General features: G+C 38.0%; 1 protein-coding gene across 1 annotated transcript in view; it reads left to right on the top strand.

Moving 5' to 3' along the window:
* LOC113029358 (cadherin-12-like) overlaps positions 1–26,634 on the top strand; it is a 102,964-nt gene that overhangs the window by 9,946 nt on the left and 66,384 nt on the right. Inside the window, exon 2 of the mRNA XM_026180189.2 lies at positions 22,800–23,210. Within this exon, the coding sequence (XP_026035974.1) occupies positions 22,965–23,210 (246 nt within the window). The 5' untranslated portion in view covers positions 22,800–22,964. The remainder of the gene's footprint in view (positions 1–22,799; positions 23,211–26,634) is intronic.

Raw genomic sequence — 26,634 nt, 5'->3', positions numbered from 1 at the left:
GTGCTCCAAACTTCCACAGGTTCTGCTGTACTTTACTTCTGCAGAGCAGAACAATGAGTCACACAAAGCAAAATTCAAAACAAAACCCCAAAGGCTTGGTGCCTGTCTTTGACAGCTGTGGCCTAGCCTGCTGAGTTTTCCTGATGAGCAAGACTTCATTGTGTAGAAGATAAACAAGAATGTGCTCAGTCACCCTTCTCCAAGCAAGGCCTCTGTGAACCCCATTTCTGGTAGTCTGCACAATCCACTAGACTGACAGATCTATCATCTTTGTTATATAGAGCTATAAATCACTCTGGCTATGTTTTAGTAACTTAAAATTGGTTACATGTTTGATCAAATAACCTGCAGTAACAAAAGGTTCACAGTGTTTACAAAATATAATTTATGAAAGGGAAATCTAAGCTACACACACGGCGCGGCTTTTCTTTTTAAATAAAAAAAAAAAATGTCCCTTCATACATTTTTAAATACAATTTGTATTCTTTATCAAAACCACATGCATTGCACAAGTAACTGGGCCAACTAGGACAACAAAGCACCCGGCAAGGCTATATTTTCTTTATATAGCGCTATCCATTAGCACTGCAGCCTCACAGTAAAAAAGGACCTAGGTTTTAACCTGGGGCCTTGTCCCTGTTCTCCTTCTGCCTGCACGGGTCTCCTCTGGGTGATCCACTTTCCTTACTCAGCCCAAAGACATGTTTGTCAGGTTAACTGGTCATTGTCTGTCTCTCTGTGTTAGCCCTGTGATGGACTCTGAGGTGCAGCTCACCTTTCGCCATTAGTCAGCAGGGACAGTGTATACACTCCAGGCTCACAAAGTTGGAAAAGCAGTAAAGGATATTGACTGTATCTAAACAAACATCTGAAGACTTGAGTAACATCTTTAATTAAAGAATTAAATCAACTGAAATATGTTATAATTCAACAAGAAATTTGACATTGAAGATTTAGCTAATTTTTTGGTTCTCTGTCAGTGTCATTAACGACTGCTGCCAATATTCAAGTGACTGGCAACACTCGTGTGTGCTTGCATCCAAGAAAAAACAAAAAAAATACAACAGCTTATGTTAGTGTCATGACTCAAGAGAACTATTTCTTACTGGCAGAGATGATCTGTTTTAGACTGTGTGATTTTAAGAGTTAGGGTGAGAATTATTCCCCAAAATGTTTTTGTATCGTGCAACAATAGTGGCGGTCTCTGTTGTTTTTGGAGTATTGCACATTAACCCGACATGTGGACCAGTGCACTTATTTTCATTAATTTTATGTGACTACTAATGCACTTTGTCATGTGGCACTTTGATTGCATCATTGAATAAGAGTCAAAGTACACACAGTACAAGTACTCGGGACTGCATGGTGCACAGAGTTTTGACTTAAACCTAATATGACAAGGTTTGCGACTGTGGTTAAGATAACAAAATGTGCTGTAAACTTGGATTTAGTCAAAGAAAAAAAACAATAAAATTCCATGTAATCCGAGTATGAACTGGTGTAGCAACATTGCGTACAAAAATGTAATCCATTTATTTCACTCTACAGAGAGCCATTTACTTTCCACCTCAAAGAAACATAATTAAAACATTCTGCAGATGTTTTTGGGTGACGGGTGATGATTATGTCTCTACACGTTACGCACGATAACTGTGAAAGAAATAAATAAAAAAAGCCAAATAACTGGTACATGTGACTCATTCAAGAAACACATGGCTGATCTCTTATCTTATCACACGAACAGGGATTACATAATTAACAGTTACTCTGGGAAAATAATGATTTGATGGTTGAAGCAGCTGGGGAAAAAAAAAAAAAGGAGCCGCATAGCGCTGTCAGATTATACAGACGATGCCTCACAGTAGCTGCTCATCAACACTTAATTTTCTCCTCTACAAAAGAAAAAAAATCCACATGAAGATTAATTTTCCTCCCGCTTATACTGTTGTTTTTAGAATTTTATGGATGCAATTTCTAGTCATTTATAACCAAATAAGAAAATACTTCTTGTTCATGCTGAAGCAGTGAAATCGGCTACGTGTGATTAAAATAATAGATTATAAACATGTAAACATTGCAGCTTATCTATATATTTGCATTTAGCTTTTCAGACGAAGAAGTAGAGGTTGAGTGTATTGCAGCCGACAGCCAGCAAAGAGCAAAAATATCTTCTTCCTGTTGCATAACATCATACCTGGTATACAGCTTACAGTAAGAGACTGCTTTGAAACACCTATGTATAGAATAGTTTTATATTCACTTCAGTTCAATGGATGATGGATGAATAATTTGTATTTTCTGGCAAAGGGTTTTTTCTGTTTTTAACGGAATTCATATTAACCTGCTCCAGTTTCAGCACATGCCAACACCTTTTCTTCCCAAAGTTTACTTGCTAACTGGAACAGAATAATGTAGAGGAGATGAAATGTGGTATGTGAAGTTATTCATAAACCTTTTATAGCTATTGTCAGCATTAGACTCCATCTTTTCAATATTTCAATACAGCTTGCAAAGAAGAAAGTACAATAGAAGGAAAGCAAGTGAGAGAGTTCCTCCCAAAGGGAATTTTATGTCCAGCGCTGTTGCTTAACAGACAAAAGATATTATACCATTTTAAATACTGAAAGAGTCCTTTATAAAATAAACCAGCACAGAGATATTTCTTTTTCCGAAGTCAATAAATACACTTTTTGCAGCAATTAAACAGTCAATATTGCTGCTTTTAAATAGAGGAGTAACTGCTGACAATTAGCTTTAACGTCCAAATTTAACAACAAACATAGATGCACACAAATGCCATAAAGGACATGAAGAGCCTTCAAAACAGAGGAAACAAAGTGACACAGACAGACTATCAGGCAAACCTAACTGTGTTGTTTATGAGCAGGAAAAGCCGGAGACCTGTACTCTTTATTTATTTATTTATTTCGACTTGGTTTGTTGCGGGGGAAAATGTTCCCGTTTTCTTCCCATCAGTGTGAGTCATGAAACTCAAGTGCAGCAACCTCAGATCTTCTTCTCCAGTTTTGTATGCCATACCATTATGCACCATTGACCCAGTGAGACAGGGCCATTACAGAAAAGACTAATTCTTAATCTAGGATATTGCTTTCTCATTATTCCCTCTCCCTCTGGCCTCTTGCGTGATAACTGTTTGATTAAGGCAGTTATGTCACTTGAGGCCCTGAAAGAGCCCACCTTTTAATATTACCTGGCTGAGTGATTATGCCAGCACTGCTTGAGGCTAATAATGTTGAACTGCGATGCTTGATTACAAAAGCTGATGGGGCCTCTTTGACAGCATTCAGAATTCTTAAATATTAATCAATAAACACTACAAACGGAATCCCAGTGCCAATTCATTTTTAATAGCGTGCACTCAGATTGACTCTGAAGTTTACATTTTTGTTTAGTCCCTGTGTAATTCTACCATTTCATACAAGACACGCTACTGCTGCCTGTGAAACTTCATTCATCTGCATTGAAACTGAAGAGCATGAGCAGTCCACTTCAATGAAATAAAGACTGTCATACCTTCAAGAATGCTTTGATTGCACACTGTTGGAATGAGGCTCGTGTCACTTTAATTAAGTGCTGAAAAACACTGGGGCTTAAGTAGCTTTCTGAATGCCTGTGAGGTCAGGCCACTCTATTATAATAGTGAGGCTCAGCTGAGGGTCCATTACATTATCTGTGCTTTGAGATGAGAACTTGACAGCTTGAAAAGGAATTTCAGGACAGGGGAGCGACATGGAAGTCAAACTGTGAGCAAAAAAACTGAGAAAAACTCTCAAAAGGAAGAGAGTCAAATAAAGATGCATGTAGCAGCTTTTTTTTTTTTTTTATTTACTTATAAAATCTGTTTTCAATTTCAGACAAGCGCAGGCTTATATGCCGTGAAGTTACGCTGAGCTGGAAGTGTGCTGTGTATACAAAAAAAACCCAAAAAACAACCTCTGTTTTAACTGAAAGCATATCATCCTTGCCTGTCCTAATGCTCTTTGACAGCTTTGTGTCTCGTATTGTTTCTCAGTAATCAGTGGCAGACGACAGCAGGCAGGGGAAATGCCAAATAAATGAGATCACAACAGTTTCAAAAAGATAATCCCACCAAACAGCCACCTCAAAGTCACTGACTCACAAAACTGTTCCCTCTTCTATTTGCACAAAAAGGTATCACAGGTTAAAGTGGACATTTTTGCCGGCACAGTAATATCACCCTGCAATGCTGCAAACATCAATAGCTTGCAGTGCAAATTGCTAAAGGGGAGGAAGATGAGATTCCGTGAGGCGTATCATTTATATCACATAGTGTGGTCACCGAGGGGCCGCCTAAGGCAAAACCCTGAACTCATTCTCTTTTACTTGCATTTCTTTGATCTTCATTAATTAATTAGATAATTATTACACCAAATTTCAAGCGTGTGAAATGCGCATAATGGACCATTAGTTTGGGATGATGTGATTGGTCTACTGGGTTTCTAACACTTGCAAGTCAATGAAAAGCCTAAAGAAATGTTTACTGCTCAGTTCTTCTGTGTCTTCTTGCATTAACAGTGAGATACTCTGCACTCAGTTACAGACTCGCACACTTTAATATACATATGTACCAGCATGACCATTTGGCTACATGGACACACATGAAAAACACAGAAGCCCATTAGCATAAACCAATGACATGATCATAACTATACATCAGCGACTTCCAACCCAAATGTTCTTTGTGTTTATCTTTACCCTGATAATGAGACTCAGCTTAATGTGATTCTGTATCTAATAACCCAGAACACCATGACAAAAATATTTGCTTTTGTCTCTCCCTTTCTAGTTTTATTTTGCAGCATGGTTGAGCAGAAAATGTGCACCACGCAAGAGAAAATAAAAGAGCCATTAAAACCGAGGATAAAATAGAGCCAGCTGTGGAGGAGTGGAGGTTGACTGGAGGCCACAGAATAGTAACCTGGTCTAAGGTTGATTCACTCCCACACCTGCCCACCCGTGACAGATAGTGGAGACCAGAAAGTTCAACTGCATCATTTTAGGTTCACTGACTTGGCAAAACCTAACGGTTAATGAAATTAGGTGCAGAGTTTTGTTTTTTTTGTCAAGGTTTCATTTCAAGGACATAACTCCAATAAAGGAGAAATAAACCTGGCTGTGTTACTGATATGATATTCTTCCATTCCATTCTTCTGATATTCTACTTTTCTATTTTAAAGGTTTCTCTTAAAGGGCTTACATCTATATGAGCTACATAGACGCATTGATTATATAAGCTATCTAATTAATCTAAGTTAGATGTGTCACCTTACATTTAAGAACAGCATGTTTTAATCATGCTTTTCATCGATTAATGATTCAGAAAAGGATGAAGCTCATTTAAATCAGTTTTGCTGTCTACAACTGGGAAAACACGAGTAACTACACTATCTTTTGCATGCAAATTAAACCAGCTTCTCTCTTCTTCCACTTGTCTTACAGTTCTGAAAATGTTATTGTTTCACAACACTTAAACCAGGATTTTTCAATAAAAGTTGCCCAGGAGCCCCAAACAAACCGACATAACTTAACATCACCAACTGTGTGGTATGGGGGAGTCTGTTGCAGTGATGCAGGCTACTCTTCTATGTGTCAGGAAGAGGAAGACAACAAAGAAAGTGTCAATTGCATCAGCAGATACACAACAGGCACTGCTCATGAAGAAAAGACAACAAATCAGACTCCTGATATGTTTTTTTTTAATGATGCAGCAGTCTGACTGTGCACAAGTCCAGTCGCTCACACAACAGAAACTATTGCTCCAAGAGTAAAACTATAATTTACTAAGCTAACATAAATAATATAAATAACAAGCTCCAGGCTGCATTTACTGTCAAGGTTGGGTTCAGAAATTCAATGTTCACCGGTCACTAGGGGTGACGGCCATAAAAACGGCCTGCTCACCATGTGAAATTGGCCTTTGATGAGGATTTTAATTTAACAGTTCATTAATGCTCATAATGCCAGACCTTTCCCGACCAAGGAACAGATGTGATGTACATGCCCCTGCTTTAAAGAACCTTTTTCTTTTTATGTTTTAGGCAATGCTTCCAAGTAATTAGGGTCAGACAGGGCAGGAAATACCAGGTTTAGTACGAACCATTTAACTTTAAAACTACATGCAATATCCTCCACCTCTGTCTTGTGATCACAGGTCCAACTAAACGACTCAAGAAGAATAGGTGTGCATCCACATTGATCTCAAATGACAGCAACCACCTCAGAACATTTAAATGGGGATATGCGGTCAGGATCACTTCTCTTTTCCTTATCTTGGAGGTTGTCCTGATAGTCCCAAAATAAAATGTCAAGTGTTCGATCCATGAAACACCAATCAATAGTTTAGTCCTTCTCTCACACAGGCTGATTAAGAGACACATTGAACCTATGTATACAACGGTTCTGCATAATAAATCTAAATGTTAATGTGCTGCTCAGTGTGCCAGAACAGTAGCGGACTCCCTGCAGTCACACTGCATCTTCGTTATCACTTGTTTCAACACATGTAGGCCAACAATAGAAATACCTGCGGTTTGGCCACATATTTAAGTCTGTCCAAATGTGAAGAGACTGTTCACTTTGTGCGTGCTCTTTCCTGTGCTCTTTTAGTTGGGACATCATTTTCATTACTCCTTGTTGTCACAAAGGTCATATCTTAAATAATTATTGCTTATTTGATAATACATGCTGGTATTTCAAATTCATTAGATGGGGCATGCAAATAAAAAAAAAGGTTTTCTACTTACATATTCAACTGGGTTTTCTATAGAGTTCTGCAGAATTTCTGTGGTATTTCTGTGGTAGTAATAACAGTCATATATGTGACCTCAAGCTGGTGTTTATCTATTTGCTGTACACAACTGAATCCATTTGAGCGCATAAATAATTTAAAAAACAACCTCTCTGCGATAGCATTTTCTCATTATACTCTAATTGCTAACTTTTAAGAGCTATTGTTTCATTCAGTGTTTCTACATGTTGTTTTGGGAGGTCACATAACCCAAGTTTCATATAGAGTTGACTGCAAGAAAGAAGTGAGTGCAGGTATTTGATGATCATTATAAAATGTTTCAAAATCAATTATTAACTATGCATTCAGTGCTAATGCTGCACTGTATGCTGTATTTAGCAATCTTGCGGACTGTTCATCTGGTTTCAGATCTACCCAGAACACCACAAGCATCATGATACTGGGATGGGGGGAAAAAAGGGAAATCAGCAGGACAGAATGCTGAAGGATAGGAAAAACAAGACTACTGTATCTCCTCAAATAAAAACTAGCAGTCAGTTTAAAAGCTGAGTTGACATGTGTGTTGAAAAAAATACAAAAACAGAACAGACGAGCTATTTCTGCATAATTTAAACCTGCCAAAGTCTCAATAAAAGTATAACGCAACATCTGTGTTTAGTTAAAAGTCAAAGTTACACAATGTGTTAAAATTACTTATACTGCATTCAGACTGCATGTCAGAAAACTTGGCGTTTTAACAGTAGCCAAGCTTAAGGACTAATGCGTTCAGTCGTTTTAAGTAATTTCATGTTTTGCCCCACCCCCTCCCCTCATTTACCGTTTGGTGGCTCATGATGTGTTTTATTTAACCTCAACTCAGACCAGCAAAGCTGTGACACTATGAGTGCAGTTGATGAAAGCATACTGAAATAAATTTGAGTAATCCCTTTTGAGGAAACAGTGCCCCCCACACCCACCCCAAATTTAAAACAAAACGCCAGCCTCTGATACAAGCTTGTTCTCTTGAATAGTAGAGGCAGATAAGCGCTCTAAGATGCCGTCAGTACTTCATCCCTTTGTTCGAACACACACATTACAGCAGAGCATTAATACCAGACGATTAAGATTTGGAATTTCTATAATCATATCATTGTGCCCGTTCAAGAATAAAGTAAACCAGTCTGTGTCACAAAATTACTGGAAGAATAAATAAGAAATGAATTCACACAGTGTCAGATGTAAAAATGCAATAATTTTCTACAATTTAGCATTTTTAATTAAAAAAAAAAATGATTCCACTTCCATCGGTGTAGGCGTACATTAATTACCATCAGTATTTGTTGCACAGGTTTTTGTTCCTGTGCATTTGTCTGACCCTTGATCGTTTTGCCTCTTTCTAAGCTGTTGTGAATTAGTGGAAAATAACAACATTTTAACTGAAACATTAAATCCCCTTTACATTAGAACATTAATACACAGACAATACAATTTGTCAGTAAACACTATAAAAGTGTATAATTAACCTTATCTGGAGAGCCTTCTTGCACTCACCAGCCTCTTAACAGGCACTTCAACAAGCACCGATGGCACCCACAGTGTCAGCAGTACTCAGTTCTTTGATTCTCATTTTTATTTTTGTGGGGTTTGTTTCAGGAAATTTTCCTGTTGTATTCGAAATTCCCCATTTTTGACAGCTTTGAGGAGATTAAAATTGTTTAGAATTTCACAACAAAACCAAAAAGGCTTCCACTGAACTCAGTTTTCTGAAACTCTACTTGTTAACAGGAAAGATTGTCAAGAGAATAAAATTCCCTGTCTCATTTAAACATCCTAAGCCTTTAAATCTGCAACAGGGGAGTAGAAGACTGTGGGGTTTCATTACCCACAGAGTGTAAACCTTTTATTTAGTTTTTATGTTTTTCTTCCAGGTTCGTCCTAAATAAGTACAGCTCTTTTTTTCCCCAAACATCAGGCCAAAATGTTCTATTTATTTTCTGAACAAACAAACTTTTCTTTTGGTATGCAGGAAAAATCCTGCTAGAATGATATGAGAAAGAAAAATAAATAGAAGGGACTGGACAGCATTTTCTTCTTGCAGACTAATTTTGTAATTTCGAATTGTGAGAGGCAGATGTGTTTCATTTTAGATAAACTCAAACAGAAATTGAGTGAAGAAATGAATGATATGGACTCTGATATTCCACAGCTTCTAATGAAACAAAAATGATAGGAAAAGGCCATGAGTATCCCTGACCACGTCAGTAGAGTACAATTGAGTGGCAATGCCAAAGCAGCAGCGTGCAGAGGTAGATTATTGGTATCAGACCTCAAACATGTGGGTTTAAAGTTACAGAAGGACAGGCACGTTCAGCTCCTACGCTGTGGAAGTATTTACAGTGCTGCAGAAGAGGGGAGATAGGGGAAAGCAACTTCCCAGGTGTCACTCAGGACCATATCCATGCAGGGAAAATTGATGATGGCACAAGAAGGAAGGCAGGAATGATGAAGATTTTCACTGCCACCAATCCATATCAGTGTATCTGGGATGTCTGTGCCACCACACTGCGTGTTTGTGTGCGTGTCTGTTTCCTCATTCCATGTGCAATCAAAGTAGGCAAACCTCTGAAAAGCTTCCATCTAAGTCCAAATGATAAATTCAGCATATCCGCTAAGAAATGCATGTTTTATGTAAAAGTAAAGTCCCCAAATTATAATTTGATTAGCTTCAAAATGATCTGCATCACCAAAGACAACCGCCATCCATTCCTCACCTACTGACTGCTCCATGTCATCGTTTAGTTCAGTATCATATTCCGCTATTTAGGCATCCTTGCACATTTCCTTGCTACTTTTATCGCTTCTCCTGAAAGTACAGGCAAAAAAGTGTCAGCATCTAACCAAAAAGCTTTATTTTGGTTCAATTAGTGACATCTTTTACAATATGCCAACCTGATAAGCAGTCTCTATTCGCTGAAAGTAAAATTTATGTGTAACAAAAGGTAGAATGGGAAGGGAAAAACCACATGTCAATTCTAGTGCACATGCTGTGCCAGAAGCATCATTCTGGTGGAAAAAGGGGCAGTTAAAATTTGCATTTAGATTACTATGGTAATAGAAAAAAACCACAGTGATGAATCTTGTTCTGAAAGAGAGACTAATGTGGTTGTATTTTGAATAAAATTGTAAAGTTAAATACTTGTGGTAAGCTGTATGAAAAGAGGTACAATGTAATCCTCATAATTAATTCATCGGGGTTAAACAATAAAAGCCAAGCCAAACTTACTACCATAAGGAAAAGATGGCAGTGGTTTAATGGAGATGAGCCAAATCATGTGTCACCACCATTGTTTATCAAGTGCGCTAAAGATTATGTGAACTTGATGCTTACTTCTGCCATGTGTACTTTATAAAATGGACTAATGGTAATGCAAAGCAGTAAAAGCTGAAGACAAGTCATTATTTCTTCAACATGCATAATCTCCAAACATTGCATGAATAACTATATAATTGTAAAATAAAACTTAAAGACACGAGAAATTCAGTCATGAGATGAATTTGCCACACACCACACAAGTACTGATTTTCATATTCATGAGCACCACATTGTTTGTCAATAGTGCATACCAAAAGGGCTTAATTTGTTTTCAGTTCTCCCCCGTCCTCCAATTGCAAAAGTGACGGCTCTGCAGCATCAGAGCCACTTAATTAAGCATCGCCGAGCACACACACACGCACTTTTTAGAGCTGTCTCAAATAATCAAATAATAAGGCATTCTTTGGGTGAGAATTCCCCCGATGACTGTAGTCATTACTGTGGAAGGGAAAATGTAAACAAAAGGCAGGAAACACAATTGAACACAAGTTGGAGGAAATTTATTCAGGGAACTTATTTTGTACTTACTTCTCAAGTTGAGAGAAGTTTATTTTGCAGCCCAGGATGGCAACAGGCCAACTGTTACTCCAGGCCGCCTGAATTATTAACTGCGTGTGACAAACAGAAGTTGGGACTTTTTAATTTCTGTCCAAGACTTACTTGTTGCACAGCAGATGTTTCAGTGAACTGTCAGACGCCATTAGCATTCAGTTGACTGCAGAGGTGGAGAGTCAGATTAAAGATTCAGCATGTGACAATATGCACAAGCTTGCAATTCATACATTTGTAAGTACTTAAAAGTTTGACTTAGTATGGACTTTTTCCCCCCACTTCAACCTCACACGCTTTTCTCACTGTGTGAGAAATATGATCCATCCCCTGCATCAACATGATGAGCATAAGAGAGACGCTGCGGTTGATGTGAAGACACTTATTAAGTAAAATGCTTTTGATCTGACTGTTGAATAGAAGATGCAACATTAAAGCAGGCCTCCATAATAGCTATGCTTTTAAGTACATCACCACAATATCATGAAAAACAAAATAAACAGGAGGAGGGAGGGTGGGAAGAGGCGGAACTGCTCATAATATCAGCTCCAAAACTGTTGATTAGAATCTACAGAAACGCCTTCAAAAATACCACAAAAGCGAGCAAAGGCTGGTTCGTTCTCTGCTACCATCAAACGGGATTTCAGAAACTGTTTAGACTCATTTCTCTCTCTCTTTCTTTCTTTCTCTCCCTCTCTCTCTCTCGCTCATTTCTAATTTATTGCCATCTGCTCTGCTCGGGTGTAAATCTGAACGCAGGCTGACTTGCTCGCCCAAGCTTTATCTGTTAACATTTAGCAATGTCTAATTAAGCAAAAATGGGAAGTGCGTTGGCTGAAAAATGCTGCGGCCGGATAATGACAGTCATAACAGTTTGGGATACGTGTCTGTCACAGCAAGCAAATGCACTTATTAGATCAGGGTAATTAGAAGAAGACAACAGCTATAATAGGCAAAAGCTGTTCAGCTGTGATTAAAGAGGCCAACTTGCAGTACGTCGCTTGCTTCGTTTTTAAGTTTCAGATGTGCAAATTGCTGATGAAGGTCACTAAAAAGGCAACATACTTCATTCACCGTACATACCTACTGACAAAGACAACAAATGCTTTAATTAAAACAAATGTTCTAATCTGATGAATGCAACAGTAATTAACTTTTCTGGCTCAGCTAGACAATACTCAGTAATCATCACTAAGTTGGCTAAATCAGGGCTTTAAGTTGGCGTATCCTGAAGTAGCCAAAGTTGAGCAACAGCAAAGATAAGGAGCGAGGAATTAAGCGCTAAAGCCGTAGTGCCCCATAGGCCTTCAAATATTATTTCATTTGGATACTTAAATACATTAGAAACAATACATATTTTGACGATTCTCTGCCTGTCCCACCAATCAAACGTGTGAAACCAAAGTAAAAACAACCATCTGGAAATAATTCAGCTGTCAGAATTCAATTTTATGAACAAAAATTATTTTATGGCCAAGTGAACATAGCAAAATGAACTTCTACTGGTTAGACATTTTTACATGTTGTCAAACCAGTATTTAATTATAAGATAGGTGCCCTCTACGGGGGTAAAAAAAAGTCTATACATAGAATCCCTTATAATCCCTTAAAACTCCTCTCAGCTTACACGAGGAGTGAAATGTCCCAAGATGGGTAATTCAAGTCAACAAACAACTAAATAATGCTTAACAGACCAAAAGTAACACATTTGCAATGCTAAATGGTTGTTCCTGAGTGTCATTAATGAGTTTATCCCATGACTGACTTTAATGTGCTGTATTTGCTGCCTCACTAAAAGATTTCCAATTTGTAAGGTAAATCTAGGAAGGGCTTCCTACTGCCTCACTGGAAGTTTAATGTTTAAGTGTATACTAGGACCGGACAGTTTGACCAAAAATCTTCTCATCGCTGTAGTTCTTGAAATTCGGATGGTTTCACAGTATAAAAATTGAATGTCACAATAAATATATAAATACAAGTAAAGAAACCAGAAATCAATAAATAATCTTCTCTTAAGCTCTATCAATTCAATTATTTTCCAAAATGCTTGCAATGTTGAACAGCATTAGTTTGGTTAATTGTTGTCTCATGTAAAAAATGTATCTCGTGCATGGAATTACAATTAGTATAGAGGTAATAGAGTAATCTAGTAATTTAGTAAAACTACACAATCCCCTGTTATAGCTGATAAGAATGTGTTTGGATGGTGGATTTCTTGCATCTACCAGTCCTTTGGGCTTTGGGACTCAAAAGGTAAAATTCATACAGTTGACTCAAACAGCTGGATGAATTTATTTTATACTTTAATGCCAGCTGACTGTACTGTTAATCTTTCAACAGAAACTCTTGTGTGTAGTGAGACTATAGGAGATCAATGCACACCTGCAATGCAGTTTCTGGAAGCAGAAACAGAAAATAATGGCATTATTTGACACCCGCATGTACTCTGCTTCTTGGCATTTCAGTTAGCATTCTATATCTGGCATAAATCATTTTTTTGAAGTTCATAAAATGATGTTTTAGACATTTTTTTTATCCTCAATTAACTTTAAACTTTTCTAGCACAGAAATTAAAATCTGCCTTTCTGCAAACACATTTACATTAAATTACCAGTGTTGTTCATGACAATTATGGATTTTTTTTCTTTTCATGAGTTTTGATTACATATGGTTTTCTGCAACTCGAAACTTAATTTTCTTCTCTCACCTTAAAGAGAACCGGTACTTAGCCACTTCTCTGGTGCTATCAGTCTTGTTATCATCTGACTTGCCTTCTCTAACCTTGTCTGCCAATAGTTGGTGCTGCCTTCAGAAGAATTTAATGGCACACACTGTAAGGCAGCAAAAGAGTTCAAAATTCAGCCTTCGACCATTTCTTTCCATAGCTCAAAATGAAGCAGCAGGGGCTGAAGCACTATCTGAGCTTCTACAGCGTACACTACAGTAGGGAGGTAAAGCAAGATTCCTCCTACTGCCAATTTGGCTTCTGGGTCTGTGCTCAAGCTGAGCACTGACAGGTCTTCACAGTCACACCTTTTATTTTAATGTACCTTCATTGAGTTCAGATCAGAGAACAGCAGTAGCTTTGACTAAAACAGCATGAACCAGGAATCACTTTTGAGCTGTTCCACCTTTAGGGCCAGTTTTTCTTTTCTGTATGTGTGCAGCATGTCACAGATTATCCATAGCATCTAAACTTTAGAAAGAAAATACAGAATTCCGATCCTGGGTGCCTGTCTGAAGTTTTATACATTTTTCCTTTTTAATCATAACCTTTCATTTGAGCGATATCTGTTGCATCATAGATTTTGTTGGCAGGGGATCCAGACATGTTCACGCTGGGGAGAGCTGAGTCAGTGTGGAGCTTTTTTTTTTTTTTTTTTTTTTTTTATTGCCTCAGGCCAGTTTTGTCTCTACAGCTAAGCCTTCCATATATTCAGGGGGGAAAAGTTCAGTTTCTAACAGAGAGGCAACCTTCGTTCAGTAGGACACATAGCTAATTTATTTTTCATAATAACTGGATTATATTCAAGGTGTTATACTGTCTCACAGAGTACTCAGTGGCATGAAGAGTTCCTAAATGAACAGAACTAAACTTGTGAAAAGATGTCTTAGTTTGTAATCTAGTCTACCTGTCTTAAATGACAATACAATGGAAAGCCATGGAAACCGACGTAATCAAGGATTCCAAAAACACCCCAGCAAGCACATCGTCAGTTTTCCCCTATCTGTCTCTGAACTGATAAGGAGGTGACAGATTTATGACTGGAATAATCTCCAAAGTATCAGGTATCCACAGCTTTGGACACATTTTAGCATAAATCTTTAGCTTTTGGTTGTCGTGTACTTGGTATGGTTAATTTGTAATCGACACCACAATATCCCAAATATGCATTCACCAGTGCACAGCCATTACTGAATTATGAGCACTGCTGCTGAAATTTCATGGTTCATCAATATCCACAATGGAAGGTAATCAACACAAATTGTAGTTTCTACATTGCAAGCAGCTAACTGGGATCAGTATGAAACAAAGAGGACCAGATAGCCACAAACAATTGCATGTATAATTTAACCACTGCTTACCATAGATGGCTCATCAAGTGTTACACAGACAGCTGGAGTCAAAAGTTCATGGAGAATTTTTATTCCCAGATACAAAATTGGACCTAGACTAGTGCAACAGTGTCCTGCACAAAGTGTATTCACTACAGAGCTCCATCAAGTCTCAAACTCCACAAGGCAGACATAAATCATCCTAAAGATTCAAATTTTGTTTTAAGCTACTCCTCAGCTAGTGTGTGTGTGTGTGTGTGTTGGTCCAGTCTTGCACTTTAATGGTCATCGGATCAATAGCTTCACTACTTAAAAGAAATATAAAAAAAAGTCTGCTCCTAAATATATTTCTGGAAGTCATTTTCTTTTGGCATAAACACAATCATCCATTGAATTGTGATTATTTCTTAGAGACAGAGGCCCATACAGAGGTACTGTCACAGAATGCATGCAGTTTAAAATGAGAAACTCTGAGGACCACTGCTGCAGTCATGCCTCTGAAACGCAGACTTCTACTCTACATCAAGATAGTGACTTTCTACCTGCTTACTCTAAATAGATCCTCCAAGATACCCAGTTATGTTTAAAAAAAAAAAATGTAAAAAGCTAAATGATACCAAATGCCACAAGACAGAGTTGTGAATCCCTCATTAAGTGCTGTTTTCAAGCAGCTCAAATTCACAAGGTCAAAAACTTGTTGTCTGGCATCCCTGAGAACTGTCTGCCTGAATGACGACAGTTGCCTGTGTACCATTGGTGCACCATGGCTGCCTTGGGGCAACAGGGATGTTTCATTTCATCTTAGTAGCTGCTTGTCTTTCACTGCTCCAGAATAAGATCAGGCATGTCTCCTGACTCTGAATATTTGTATCTGTCAAAACCTCAGATGTCAAAAAAGTGATAAAAGATAGCTGAGGACTGGTTTATCAGGATATAGGGGAAATATATTTGTTACTGTGATTCTTTGATGTACCTGGGTATTAAAAGTCTGAGTAAAAATAAATAAATAAATATAAATATAAATATATATATATATATATTTATGTATTAAGTCAAAATATATTAATATATATTAAATGTAATCAAAAATAGTTTGAGTATTTGGGATTTTTTATTTTTTTTTGTACACCAACACGTTAAATTTTAAATCAGACAGACAATCGAGGTGTGACTGAAGTGAAGTCTTTCGTCTCTAATTCAACTGTTTAACAAAGGCAATGTGAGAACTGACACTTTGTGTCAAAGTGAAGTGACGGGGTGACAGACATCAAATCAAAGGCGCAAAATAAGCTGTTCTTGCATTTCCTGCCTGTCTTGTTTGACTTTATTATAAAACTCTGCTTTTTGGCAATCAATTGTCAGTTTTTATCATTATAAAAACACTGCATGTTGCCAAATCCATGCACACCTAGATCAATATTCCAAGTCCTTTCAAAGTAGCAATCTGCTGACTCCTCGTCTGATCAGATACTACTATTAATTGTGTATCAGACACACTGAAATACCAGCCTTTTATTTCGTTGGAACACCTTTTACTTCCCAAACTAATTCATCCAAATAGTGAAGGCCCTTGTTCCAAACTATTAAGGTGATGAGCTTAAATTATTGATATGACTAAACATTTTAGTGGGCAAATTCATCTCTTGAAGTTGATATAAATTGAAATGCTGGAGAGAAGACGTCTCACTCTCTTGGTTGTACAATAGTCTTAGAGTAGAGCATCTCAGACACCAGCTTGCAATGTTACAATAATTTGACAAGACAAACTTAATTACATAAGATTTTAAAATAATTACCTGAAGCATCTATAACTTTATTTTTCCCTTTCAAAGGGAACACTGACAGAAATCGGTGCACACAAAGCAATACTGCAAATGACAAAGAGTCAAGGTGGACAATGCGGTACAGTACAAAATGTGTCATTTTAGGCTGTTGAACTCCCTGTCCTTGTTGTGATACATAAACAATGAGATGTTTAGATATGTGAAGCAAGGAAAGCAGTAAAAGTATACTTCCTAAGCAGCTTCTATCAAAACCCCTGCAAAGTATCTTTGTAGTGATGACTTTCTGGTTTTGTCGATGTAGCACTTTAACAAACATCAAAGCACATTCATCACAGAAATAGTCTTGGCAACAAGCATAGTTGCCATTTGTCACTATTAAAAGAATGTGTTTTCGGCTACTGTCTAGTAGTTGTAATAAACTCAAAGGATTGAGTTCTTCTTCAACAGTCCAATTTAACAGTTTAGTTTAAAAATGCATACTGGCATTTAACAGTGGTATCACCTCTTTTAAATCAATGGGGTTATTTGCTGCTGAATCTATTTGTTGGCAAGGTAGTTTTTTGAATGCTTTTACAGTTGTTGATACCCAAATAAGACACATATTGAGGGTGCATGCAAACTGGAGAAACACTTCCCGACAAGACTAAAGTGTAAGTGCCAAACTTTTGTGAAAACTTTTCAATACGTTTTATGATTGGAAGCAAAATATGTACGCAACCTTTTTGAAGGACTCAAACTTTGATGGATGTGGACATGAATTTATTGCAGACAGAATGCCACGGGCTACCTATGGGAAAATAAAATTCATCATATTCCTCTTATGCCCACAGTATTTCATATCGACAACAAAATGTAACATTTTTCCAGGAGTAACACGCGTTAAAGTAAAGAAGATGACTTATCACATCATAATAATAATAATAATGTTTTCATTGTTCAGGGAACAACATTTCGTGCTGCTTGTACATTTGTGTTATAGACCTTACATGCTGACGCCCTCCAAAGTGAAGAATGTTTCCATTTCCAACATTAGCTGTGTTATTTTACACATGAATAAAGGACTGTATTTTCAGACAAGCCAACTGCATGGTAAATAAGTACATTTATCTGAGTAACTAACTGAGCCCTTTTGTTCACTATTCATTACTTAGGTTGTGCTATAACCTACGCATGAGGTGTTCCTCGATAATTTACCTTGACTGGCCAGCTGTGTTGTTACTCCCATTTTCATTACATTGCTTCCACCTACACCTCTCTCCTCCCACTCTTTCCCTCAAGGGTTTCAATGATATTACTGTCTTCTTCTGCCTTAGCTCTACAAAAAAAATTCTTCCAGTTATTTCCCTGACACTTTTTTCCCCTCACATGTCCTCAGCTTTAGTGCACATATTTCCTCCTCAGTCAGAGCTGTACTTGACATGAGGTTTCTGCCTTGAACACTGTAGTGATAGAACTGTGACAAGTCCTTTCCTATTAAAACTTGGAAACAAAACTCCTTGTATGTTACAGATTCTTTAATGCAGTGGTCCCCATCCCCCGGGCCTCGGACCGGTACCGGTCCGTGAGTCGTTTGGTACCGGGCCGCGAGAGTTGAGGCTCAGGTGTGAAATGTGTGGTTTTCAGGGTTTTTAATCGGTTTTCAGCGTTATTTTGTTATCGTTTTTATCGTTAACTTGGTTTTCCTGGGTCTTTTCACGTGTGTTATGAATAACTCGTCTATTTTTCAGTACCGGTACTAGTTTTATTTTGTTGTATTTTTCCGCGACACCTTAAAGGCCGGTCCGTGAAAATATTGTCGGGCATAAACCGGTCCGTGGCGCAAAAAAGGTTGGGGGACCACTGCTTTAATACAGATACACATATAGATCCTAATACCATTATATCTTTTAATATCACCAGCTGATAGTTTGTCAAATATAAGCACAGACAGAGGGAGACTAATCCTTATCTAGATGTACATGTAGGTGCTCTCAGGGAATTGAGTGAAAAGCCTAACAATAATGCAGAAGTGAGTGAGTCAGCACTATGTGGAAACACCTATATTCAAAGGACAAATTATCCCTCATGAAACAGCATTTAAAAAGGTTATTCTTGGTACACACTGAGGAATTAAAAGACCTAAGGAATGTGAATCAGGTTCATAAAAAAATGTCAGTGTAACAATCTCAAACAATATATGAATAAGTAAAACAAACTGACAGCAAATTACTTGAATATAACTCTTGAGATTATTAGAACAGCCATGTCTGGTCTAAAAGGAAGACCAGACATGGCATTCAACATAAAATCTAAATATTGTCCAATGTCCAGTATTTACAAAAGGATTTTCAGTTCTGTTTAGAAAGTTACCCTTAACACAACAGTTAAATAGGGGAAAAAATGTTTACTTGTTTTAGTTTGCTTGAGTCCCCACAAGAGAAATCTTTGGTGAAAGCCTCGGAGCTTTGCAGAGCTACAGGAAGCCAGTCTAGAATATGTTGAGACCAGAGTTCGATAAGCTTTCTGAGATGCCCTGCACCCCCGTTGCCAAGAATGATTCATTACTCCTATGCACAGAATTCAATTTGTAAAGTATAAATTGTAGCACTAGGGATAAGGACCCAGGTCATTCCTGGACTGGCAGAACATGTGTCCATCACAGTCTGTGACCTCCTATCCATAAACTCAAAATCACTCTTTTAAATGCAAAAGTCATTATGAAGATTTACGAAAAAAGAAGCCATACGACAATAAATTATGTATTACATTCTTGCATTGTTCTGCTTAGGCTGCACTACTTGATGCTTCTGTCTACAGTGAAATGTGCATGCTGTTGCTCTATAATCAATGGAATATTTATTCATCTCTGTATAAGTCGATAACCTCGTGTAGATGATCATCAACATTTACACAAGGTTAGTGAAATCTCATTCGGTAGTTGTACATTCGGGAAATCTAAATGCTGCTGTTAGGGTTGGACAAGATGGTAAAACCTCTCACACAGGTACGTCTGAGGAAAATAACAGCATGCAGTACTAAACTATAAAAACGTAAAATTATAATATTGTAGTATTACTTGTTATTTGCAGAGTCACATGGAGAATACTGTGCCTGACAAAAAAAGATATTAATAGAGAAAATAACAATGTAGAGTGTAAGAAAAGATGTGCTTTGTGCAAATGCTTTGTAGCAATTGTGTTACTGGTTAAGCCTTCCTCTTTCATAAGGTGACCTTGTGTGCTACCTGTGTGTATCGTACACAGGTAGCACTCTATTTAAAATATGAAATCAAGATCAATTCCGTTGTATATCAAACGTAGCTAAATCCCTAACCTTATTATTCCAAGTACAAATTTTCTGCTGGCCGCCACTGCAAGACGCTGCAGTTTTTAAAGAAGGATGAAAACAAACATCTCTGCCCACTTGTCTACCAAGACATTAATGTGTTTGCAAAACAACAACTTGATCCAGATGACTCATTTCTCCCCCCTTTTCCAAAAGTCAATGCCTACTTATTCGTTTGTCATGTTTATAGCAGCCTTGACGACTAATAACTTTCTGTGGGAGTTTCTTGTGGGTGGTAATCTGCACCAGCAGATCGGCCAGCCATATGTTGTTTGATTATTGAAGGTGATGTGCGAGAACACTGTCAGCCTACTGCGTTGTGTTATCTGAAGTAGACACCTGGGTCAAGGCTCACAACCGAAGCCAGACATATGCTAATTAACTTATCTCATAAAATATGCATCAAGCCCTCCCAGGACCGTACAGTGGCAGAGGATCGTGATTTTCCAGGAATTATGGGAACAGTCATTTTCCATTATGTCGATGCTAAATGAGGAGTGACCTGCGGGAGAGGCATGTCTGACCCATGTCAAGACAGTTCCTGCCAATTTTGCACAGAGAACTTTGCAGATCAGTTTTGACTTTTAAGATACTGTCGTGACAGAGAGAATAAATGGATCCAGTTGCACCGCATAACCTTGTTGAAGTAATCTTCTTCTGAAGCCGATGTTCCAAGTCAGTATAATTAATCAAAGACAATGATGTCAATGAGGGCTCCAGTTATGAAATTAGAGGCACGCTGTCTTCCATTACTGTACAGCTTATAAGTGCATTAGGAGGGAAAGAGGAATAATAAACCAGGTGTGGAAACCATTAGCTCCATTCTTCATTCCCACCATTTGTGGTTGCCTTCTCTTGTTTTCAGCACAATTAAGTGTCTTGTAACAAGGCCAGAGTTGAATGCATGAGTGTTGATATGGTAGTCAAGATTGTAAACAAGGTGTGAACAGCAACACTCGGTACAACAGTCATTTGCTCAATAATGAATGAGCTTAACAAATTAGGCTCCTTGTGTAATATTTCATTCTCTTCTGTGCAATGGACTAATGAGTGATTGTTCAATTACAATACCATTTCAGTCCTTTTATTAATAATAATTTTTAAAAAAAAAAAGACTCACCTGACATCCATAATTGCAAGTAAATTAGTTTGAAACTGTATATTTTTTATGTCTGTCTAAACGCAGACAAAAATGGGGTTTCTAAATTATGTACTTTAGCAATCCTGTTTCTCTCTATAATCTCTAGACACACACAAACGGTCATGTTTTTGTGTTCCATTCTCATTTGTTTATTTAAGACTGGTGGATATGTGTGTTAGATCAACACTAAAGTATACCACAGGGGCTGAGCGGTCAGAAAAACTATTAAAAATGCGCTGTGGAGTCGTTTCAATATTATCTAAAATCTGCATGCCATATTTCTGCAAATACTGCAGGGCCATTATTTACCTGAACTGCAACAAGAAAGGTTTCATTTGAAGCTGGCTTGAATTAGAGGCAGGCTTTTATTTCTAGTTTCCTCTGTTTAATCAATACAAGTGTCCATGTATCAGCATTAAGTCTCGTTACGCACCAGTTTGCCCCGTTAAAGTCACCAACACGTGGTAACTTACTTTTGGGAGAGAGAGAGGGTGTGTGATCAGCGAGGTACTTTATATTAATGATTTCACATACATGTAAAATAATTCTCCAATGCACCAATGTACAGGTCAAAACAATTTGTAATACTTCAAGATGTTTACTGTACTGGAAAAAAGTCTAAGACTTCTCTAAGAAAGGCAGGCAAAATAAGGTGCATTTTCATTAACATAATTTATGAACATAAATATTTAAGCAACTTAAATCCTTATGTTTACCAAGCAGTTTAGGTTTGTTCATACTTTACATCTGGCGCTATAGCACAAGTAAGACCACAACACAACCATTATTGTTTTAACCGTTTTTACATTTTTCCTTCACTCATTGATGCAAAATCAGATCAAATTAACTTCTAATGAGTTTTATGCAAACAAAACCTCTTGGATATACTGTAAGTTCTAATGAAATCTAACATTATATGTCTTTGAGTGGTAATATGTATAATGAATATCTTCTACATGAGGTGCCACTTTTGTACAATACATGTCTGTCAAATGACACGCTACAGCAATAGGTTCAATCTCCTGTGGCCACTAGTTGTCAAAATGCACTCCACATAAGAGCGATGTCTGAAAGAAAGCAACGTATCCTAAAGAAATCACTGAGAGCATGTTGACATTTTACACAATACGCATGTCAATTTGATATATGAACTGCCAATGTATCACGTTTTATTTTCAGATGGCTGCGTGCAACGTTTGTCAGGTTTTTTTTTTTTTTTTCAGTAGAGTTCAACTTTCAAGTTTCATTGGGTTTCATACTAAGACAAGGTTTGTGAGGCAAAACATAAAGCTAATCAGCAACCTCTCATTAAAGCGTCACTAAATAATACATAACTTTGAACTTCTGTGGGAAATCATGGCAGTGACAGGTCCACAGCACAGTGGCACACTGTGGTTTGACAGCAAGAATAAAGTCTCAGTTTTCACTAAAGAGATGAGTAGTCTAGATAATTAGTGCATGCGTCAATAAGAACCGTCTGGTGTAGAGGTAATCTATCACCAGGCAAATAATTACAACAATTATTTTTATGCTTGAGAATCAAAGTAGTCTCATTTATCACTGTGCAGTTAAAAAGTAAAGCATGGAGGTTGGGGGAAGAATAAAGGCTATGCTGTACTATCGATTCACTGACATTTATGAATAGCAGGATAACAGCACTTCATATCAACCTGTGATAATCACAAGTGCTGTAAGACATTCCTGGACTGTCTCTAATCAGAATTAGCTGTATTATTACAGTTTGGTGCAGGTGTGGAGGATAAGGACGTCTTTTCGACTAAACATTTGTTTTCTTTCCTTCAGGTGATGAGCTCCACAACTCTCTAAGAGGGATCCTGACAGACCGGGGAGAGCTGCAGAGTCTCACAACTCACCCATTTTCCATACACGCCATCGCAGATTGTTTCACTGTGGCTCAGTTCTCGTCACTGGACTTTAACTTGGGGACCTGAACCGCACAGATCGCCAATGCTAACAAGGAACTGCCTGCTGCTGTTCCTGTGGATTCTTGTCGACGAGGGTTCGGTCTCTTATTTACGTCCACCTTTACCACCATTGGGACGGAGCAGGACGGGAAGGGAGCACACCAGGAGGTTGGTGGGCCCAATGAGGAATGGGGCAGCTGGATTTCAGCGGGTCAAAAGGGGCTGGGTGTGGAACCAGTTCTTTGTACTGGAGGAGTACATGGGGTCAGATCCGCAGTACGTGGGCAAGGTAAAAAACTTTTTTTTTTTCCCACTGTTATTTATGGTGCAGCAGAAGTCATAAATCACATAGTAAGGAGCCTAGGAGAAATTGAATTGGGAGTAAATGGAGGGAGCGATAGAACATGAGGAAGATAAAATGGGAGGAAGGGAACAGAAAAAAAACCTTCTAGTTTAGAGTAACTATAAAACTACCCTAAAACTACCAGTATTTTAGATGGGAAATATTTTATTCCTTGAGGTTATAATTAATTATTGACTATTTTAATACCATGTACTTATACAAGTAACAGCAAATACTAGAAGTTGCCTATTTTCATTCAACCCCAAGAACTTTACCTCTTTAATCTAATAATGCTCCTAAGGCTTGTAAATCTGCTCCTATTTCTTAGTGTTTTATGATGTGACCAGCATCACGCAAGAAAAAAATCCAGACCTAATAATGGAGCTGTGCCACAAGATTTCCACGTTAGACCAGCCACACATGACATTGAAGTGGTGAAAGGTTTGATGGTGTGGTAGAAATAAATTTAAATTACAGTCCTTGTAAAGGTGTCAGAACATCATAGTTATGAGCCACGGAAGATGCTGACAGCAATAAAAAGACAGCAGAGACCCAACAGCCTGATCCGAAACCAGACGGAGATATATACACATACATCCCATCAAACTCACATCTTTTTGTGTCACCTCAAACCTTGGCCGTCCCCGCTTTTTAGCACAGGATTTCTTATTCACTGTTCTGGCTTAAGACATTCGTAAGCAAACTCTGTGGGGGTTTAAGGCTAAAGTTGTAATTTGGCACTCCAAGCTTACATAGGATAATAGTAAGACTGACTTATCTGCCTCAGTGCCACTGCAATCAGCCCTGACAAGCCACGCTGTTTGTGGAAGTCTCTGAGGCTAAAGCAGGGCCAGGGAAGCAGCTGTCTACTGCACTCCTAAATCACTTAATCCTGGGCGGCTGCTCTTCTTCAAAATAATTGACTGATTCTTCAACATATGAAAAGCATTTGGAGATCCTCGGACCTTTGTTGGGAAAATCTTAAGGGAGAGGATTTCCCTTTGAATCTTAACCTTTTTATTGTACACTGTTAAATGGCACGGGGAGCGCTGGAGTGGGTTACCATTTACACACACTTCTGTGATATCATATTGAACGGTAATGTGAGAAATGTTCAAACAGAGAGCATACTAAGAGATAAAGATGTAGGTGAAAGGGTTCAAGGACCTTAGGAAGCAGCTTTGTTTACAGGGCACATTAATGGACTATAATTGACCATAAGTCTGCAATGAATGCGTGTTCTATATTACATCAATATCTAATGTGGTAATGTTTTCACTTTAGAGTGTACTCATGATTTCCAGCCAGTGACCTGCAGTGAATTGGAGCTCAAGACACTTTTGTTTTATCCTCTGTGGCAGAAGTGTCCTTCTGGACCAATTGAAGTAGTAATTATCTGACAACAGAGAGGCAACTGAACCCAAGAGGAAAAAGTTTAGTGAAGCAGCTGAAGCAGTTTGGGGTGTTTTTTTAACATACGCTAAGTAATATAGAAAGCACAAGTAGTGTACATGTGACTAGTTTATCCAAATGCACACCTATAGCTCAAAAAGGGTATTTTAATGAGACATGGTTTGTGAGTATGTTACCCGGCATTTATTTAGGTATATAACGTACTCAGTGCTGTTATTATTCATTACTTTTTGTGTTTTTATTATTATTTTTATTGTTTTGCCTTTATTTGATAGCTGCAGCAGAGATCTATGGGAAATGTGGGGAAAGCAAAGAGGAGAATGAAACATGAAAAGGAACCAGGAGCTGAACTGAATTCTGAATACAGCAATCACTATACTTTAGTACGTGATTGTTAAAAATGCTGTCATAAGAGATTTATCAACAATGGACTAATAAGGGGGGGGGATTTTACATGCCACACTCCAATTTATCAAGGAGATGATTAATGCAGACAATTAATCTTTCCTTTTAAAGTTTAAATGGCACGATCTGACTGTAGGAACAGCGCTCACAGAGGAAGCTCAGAAAAAGGTACTTCTGACAGCAGGAGGAGAACGACTTGCATCCATGCATGTGTGAGACGAATGACAAACACTAATAAATCCTGACCCTGTTAGCAATAATCAAAATCTATTTCGAGAGCATTAAATGCATCACTGCCAACTGTAATTTTGACAGCCAAATCACTACTAATTAGTGCTGGCCAATAAATAAAAAAAACAAAACAAAACACGAGTCACATTACAAACAAGGTGTATTTCTGCCAGTTGTTCTGACAGCACAGAATGCAGACACGTATCGGACGAGGAATGGGGACATTGCCAGTACTGGTATTATGGATCAGTAAGTTTGCCTATTAACTAGTGCCTTTGCCTGAACACACCAGCTGTTTGTGGAGAAGGAAGATGTTAAAGCACAGCGGGATAACATTTAGTTGTGCTTACATCTGCCTTGCTGTACGTCAAATTGTCAGAACACGCTCACCTCAGTTTTAGACTTCACCAAAACAATATCAGCGCCAATGCAATCGGCACAAACATAACTGGATAACATGCAATTCTACCTGGTTTTACTGCTTGACTATTCCCACTAAAATAACTCATGTTTCAAAGCATCTGACAGACATAAATAACCAAATCATTTTGTGTATCTCAGAATATCCTGCTTCTTCTATTATATTGGTAAATGTATTTATTTTTCCTAGTTGCAAATCCATTTAATAATGATGCAACAAACCTAATTGGGCATTTCTGTACTTCTACCTGGGGCAGCATGTGCATGGTGATTAGTATCGTTACTTTACAGCAAGAAGGTCCTGACATCTGGCCTGGCCCTTTCTGTGTGGAGTTCAGATGTTTGCAAGGTTCTCTCTGAGTACTCTGGGTTCTGCCCGTAGTCCAGTTATTGGGTTTAGGTGGTTCTAAATATGCCATGGGTGTGTATGTGACTGTAAGTGTCTTCCTCCATGTGTTAGCTGTGACAGACTGGCGATCTGTGGTAGCTGGGATGGGCTCCACCCCCCCCTCCCTGTGACTCGGATAAGCAGAAGAAGATGGATGGATACAGTTACCTGATATAACTGATATAAAAAGATGATTCACTGGTCCAGCTTTAGTTTGCTTGATTTAATTTACCTTAGTCCTGTCTTAGTGGCTTACATAAGGTTTAGCTAGAGCAACTGAAGGTCTTTTAAACATGATATAATACTAAAAATAAATAACAAGGTTCTGGGTGACAGACTTATGTAAATTTGTGAGACTAGGTTGTCTGTAAAGGGCAGAAGAAAAACACATGAAAAAAAAAACACATCAAATGCTGCCTGATCTATTTTGGATTAATGAGTGCAAGCAAAGCAAGATTTCTTTTCTTCTGCACCACAAGCAGAAAGATATGCCATGTCTGCATTTTCACTTGT

This window comes from Astatotilapia calliptera, chromosome 9, assembly GCF_964374335.1.
Source record: "Astatotilapia calliptera chromosome 9, fAstCal68.1, whole genome shotgun sequence".
Taxonomy (NCBI): Eukaryota; Metazoa; Chordata; class Actinopteri; order Cichliformes; family Cichlidae; genus Astatotilapia; species Astatotilapia calliptera.
Note: the sequence above shows the minus strand (reverse complement) of the source record. Positions and strands in the feature narration are given on the sequence as shown.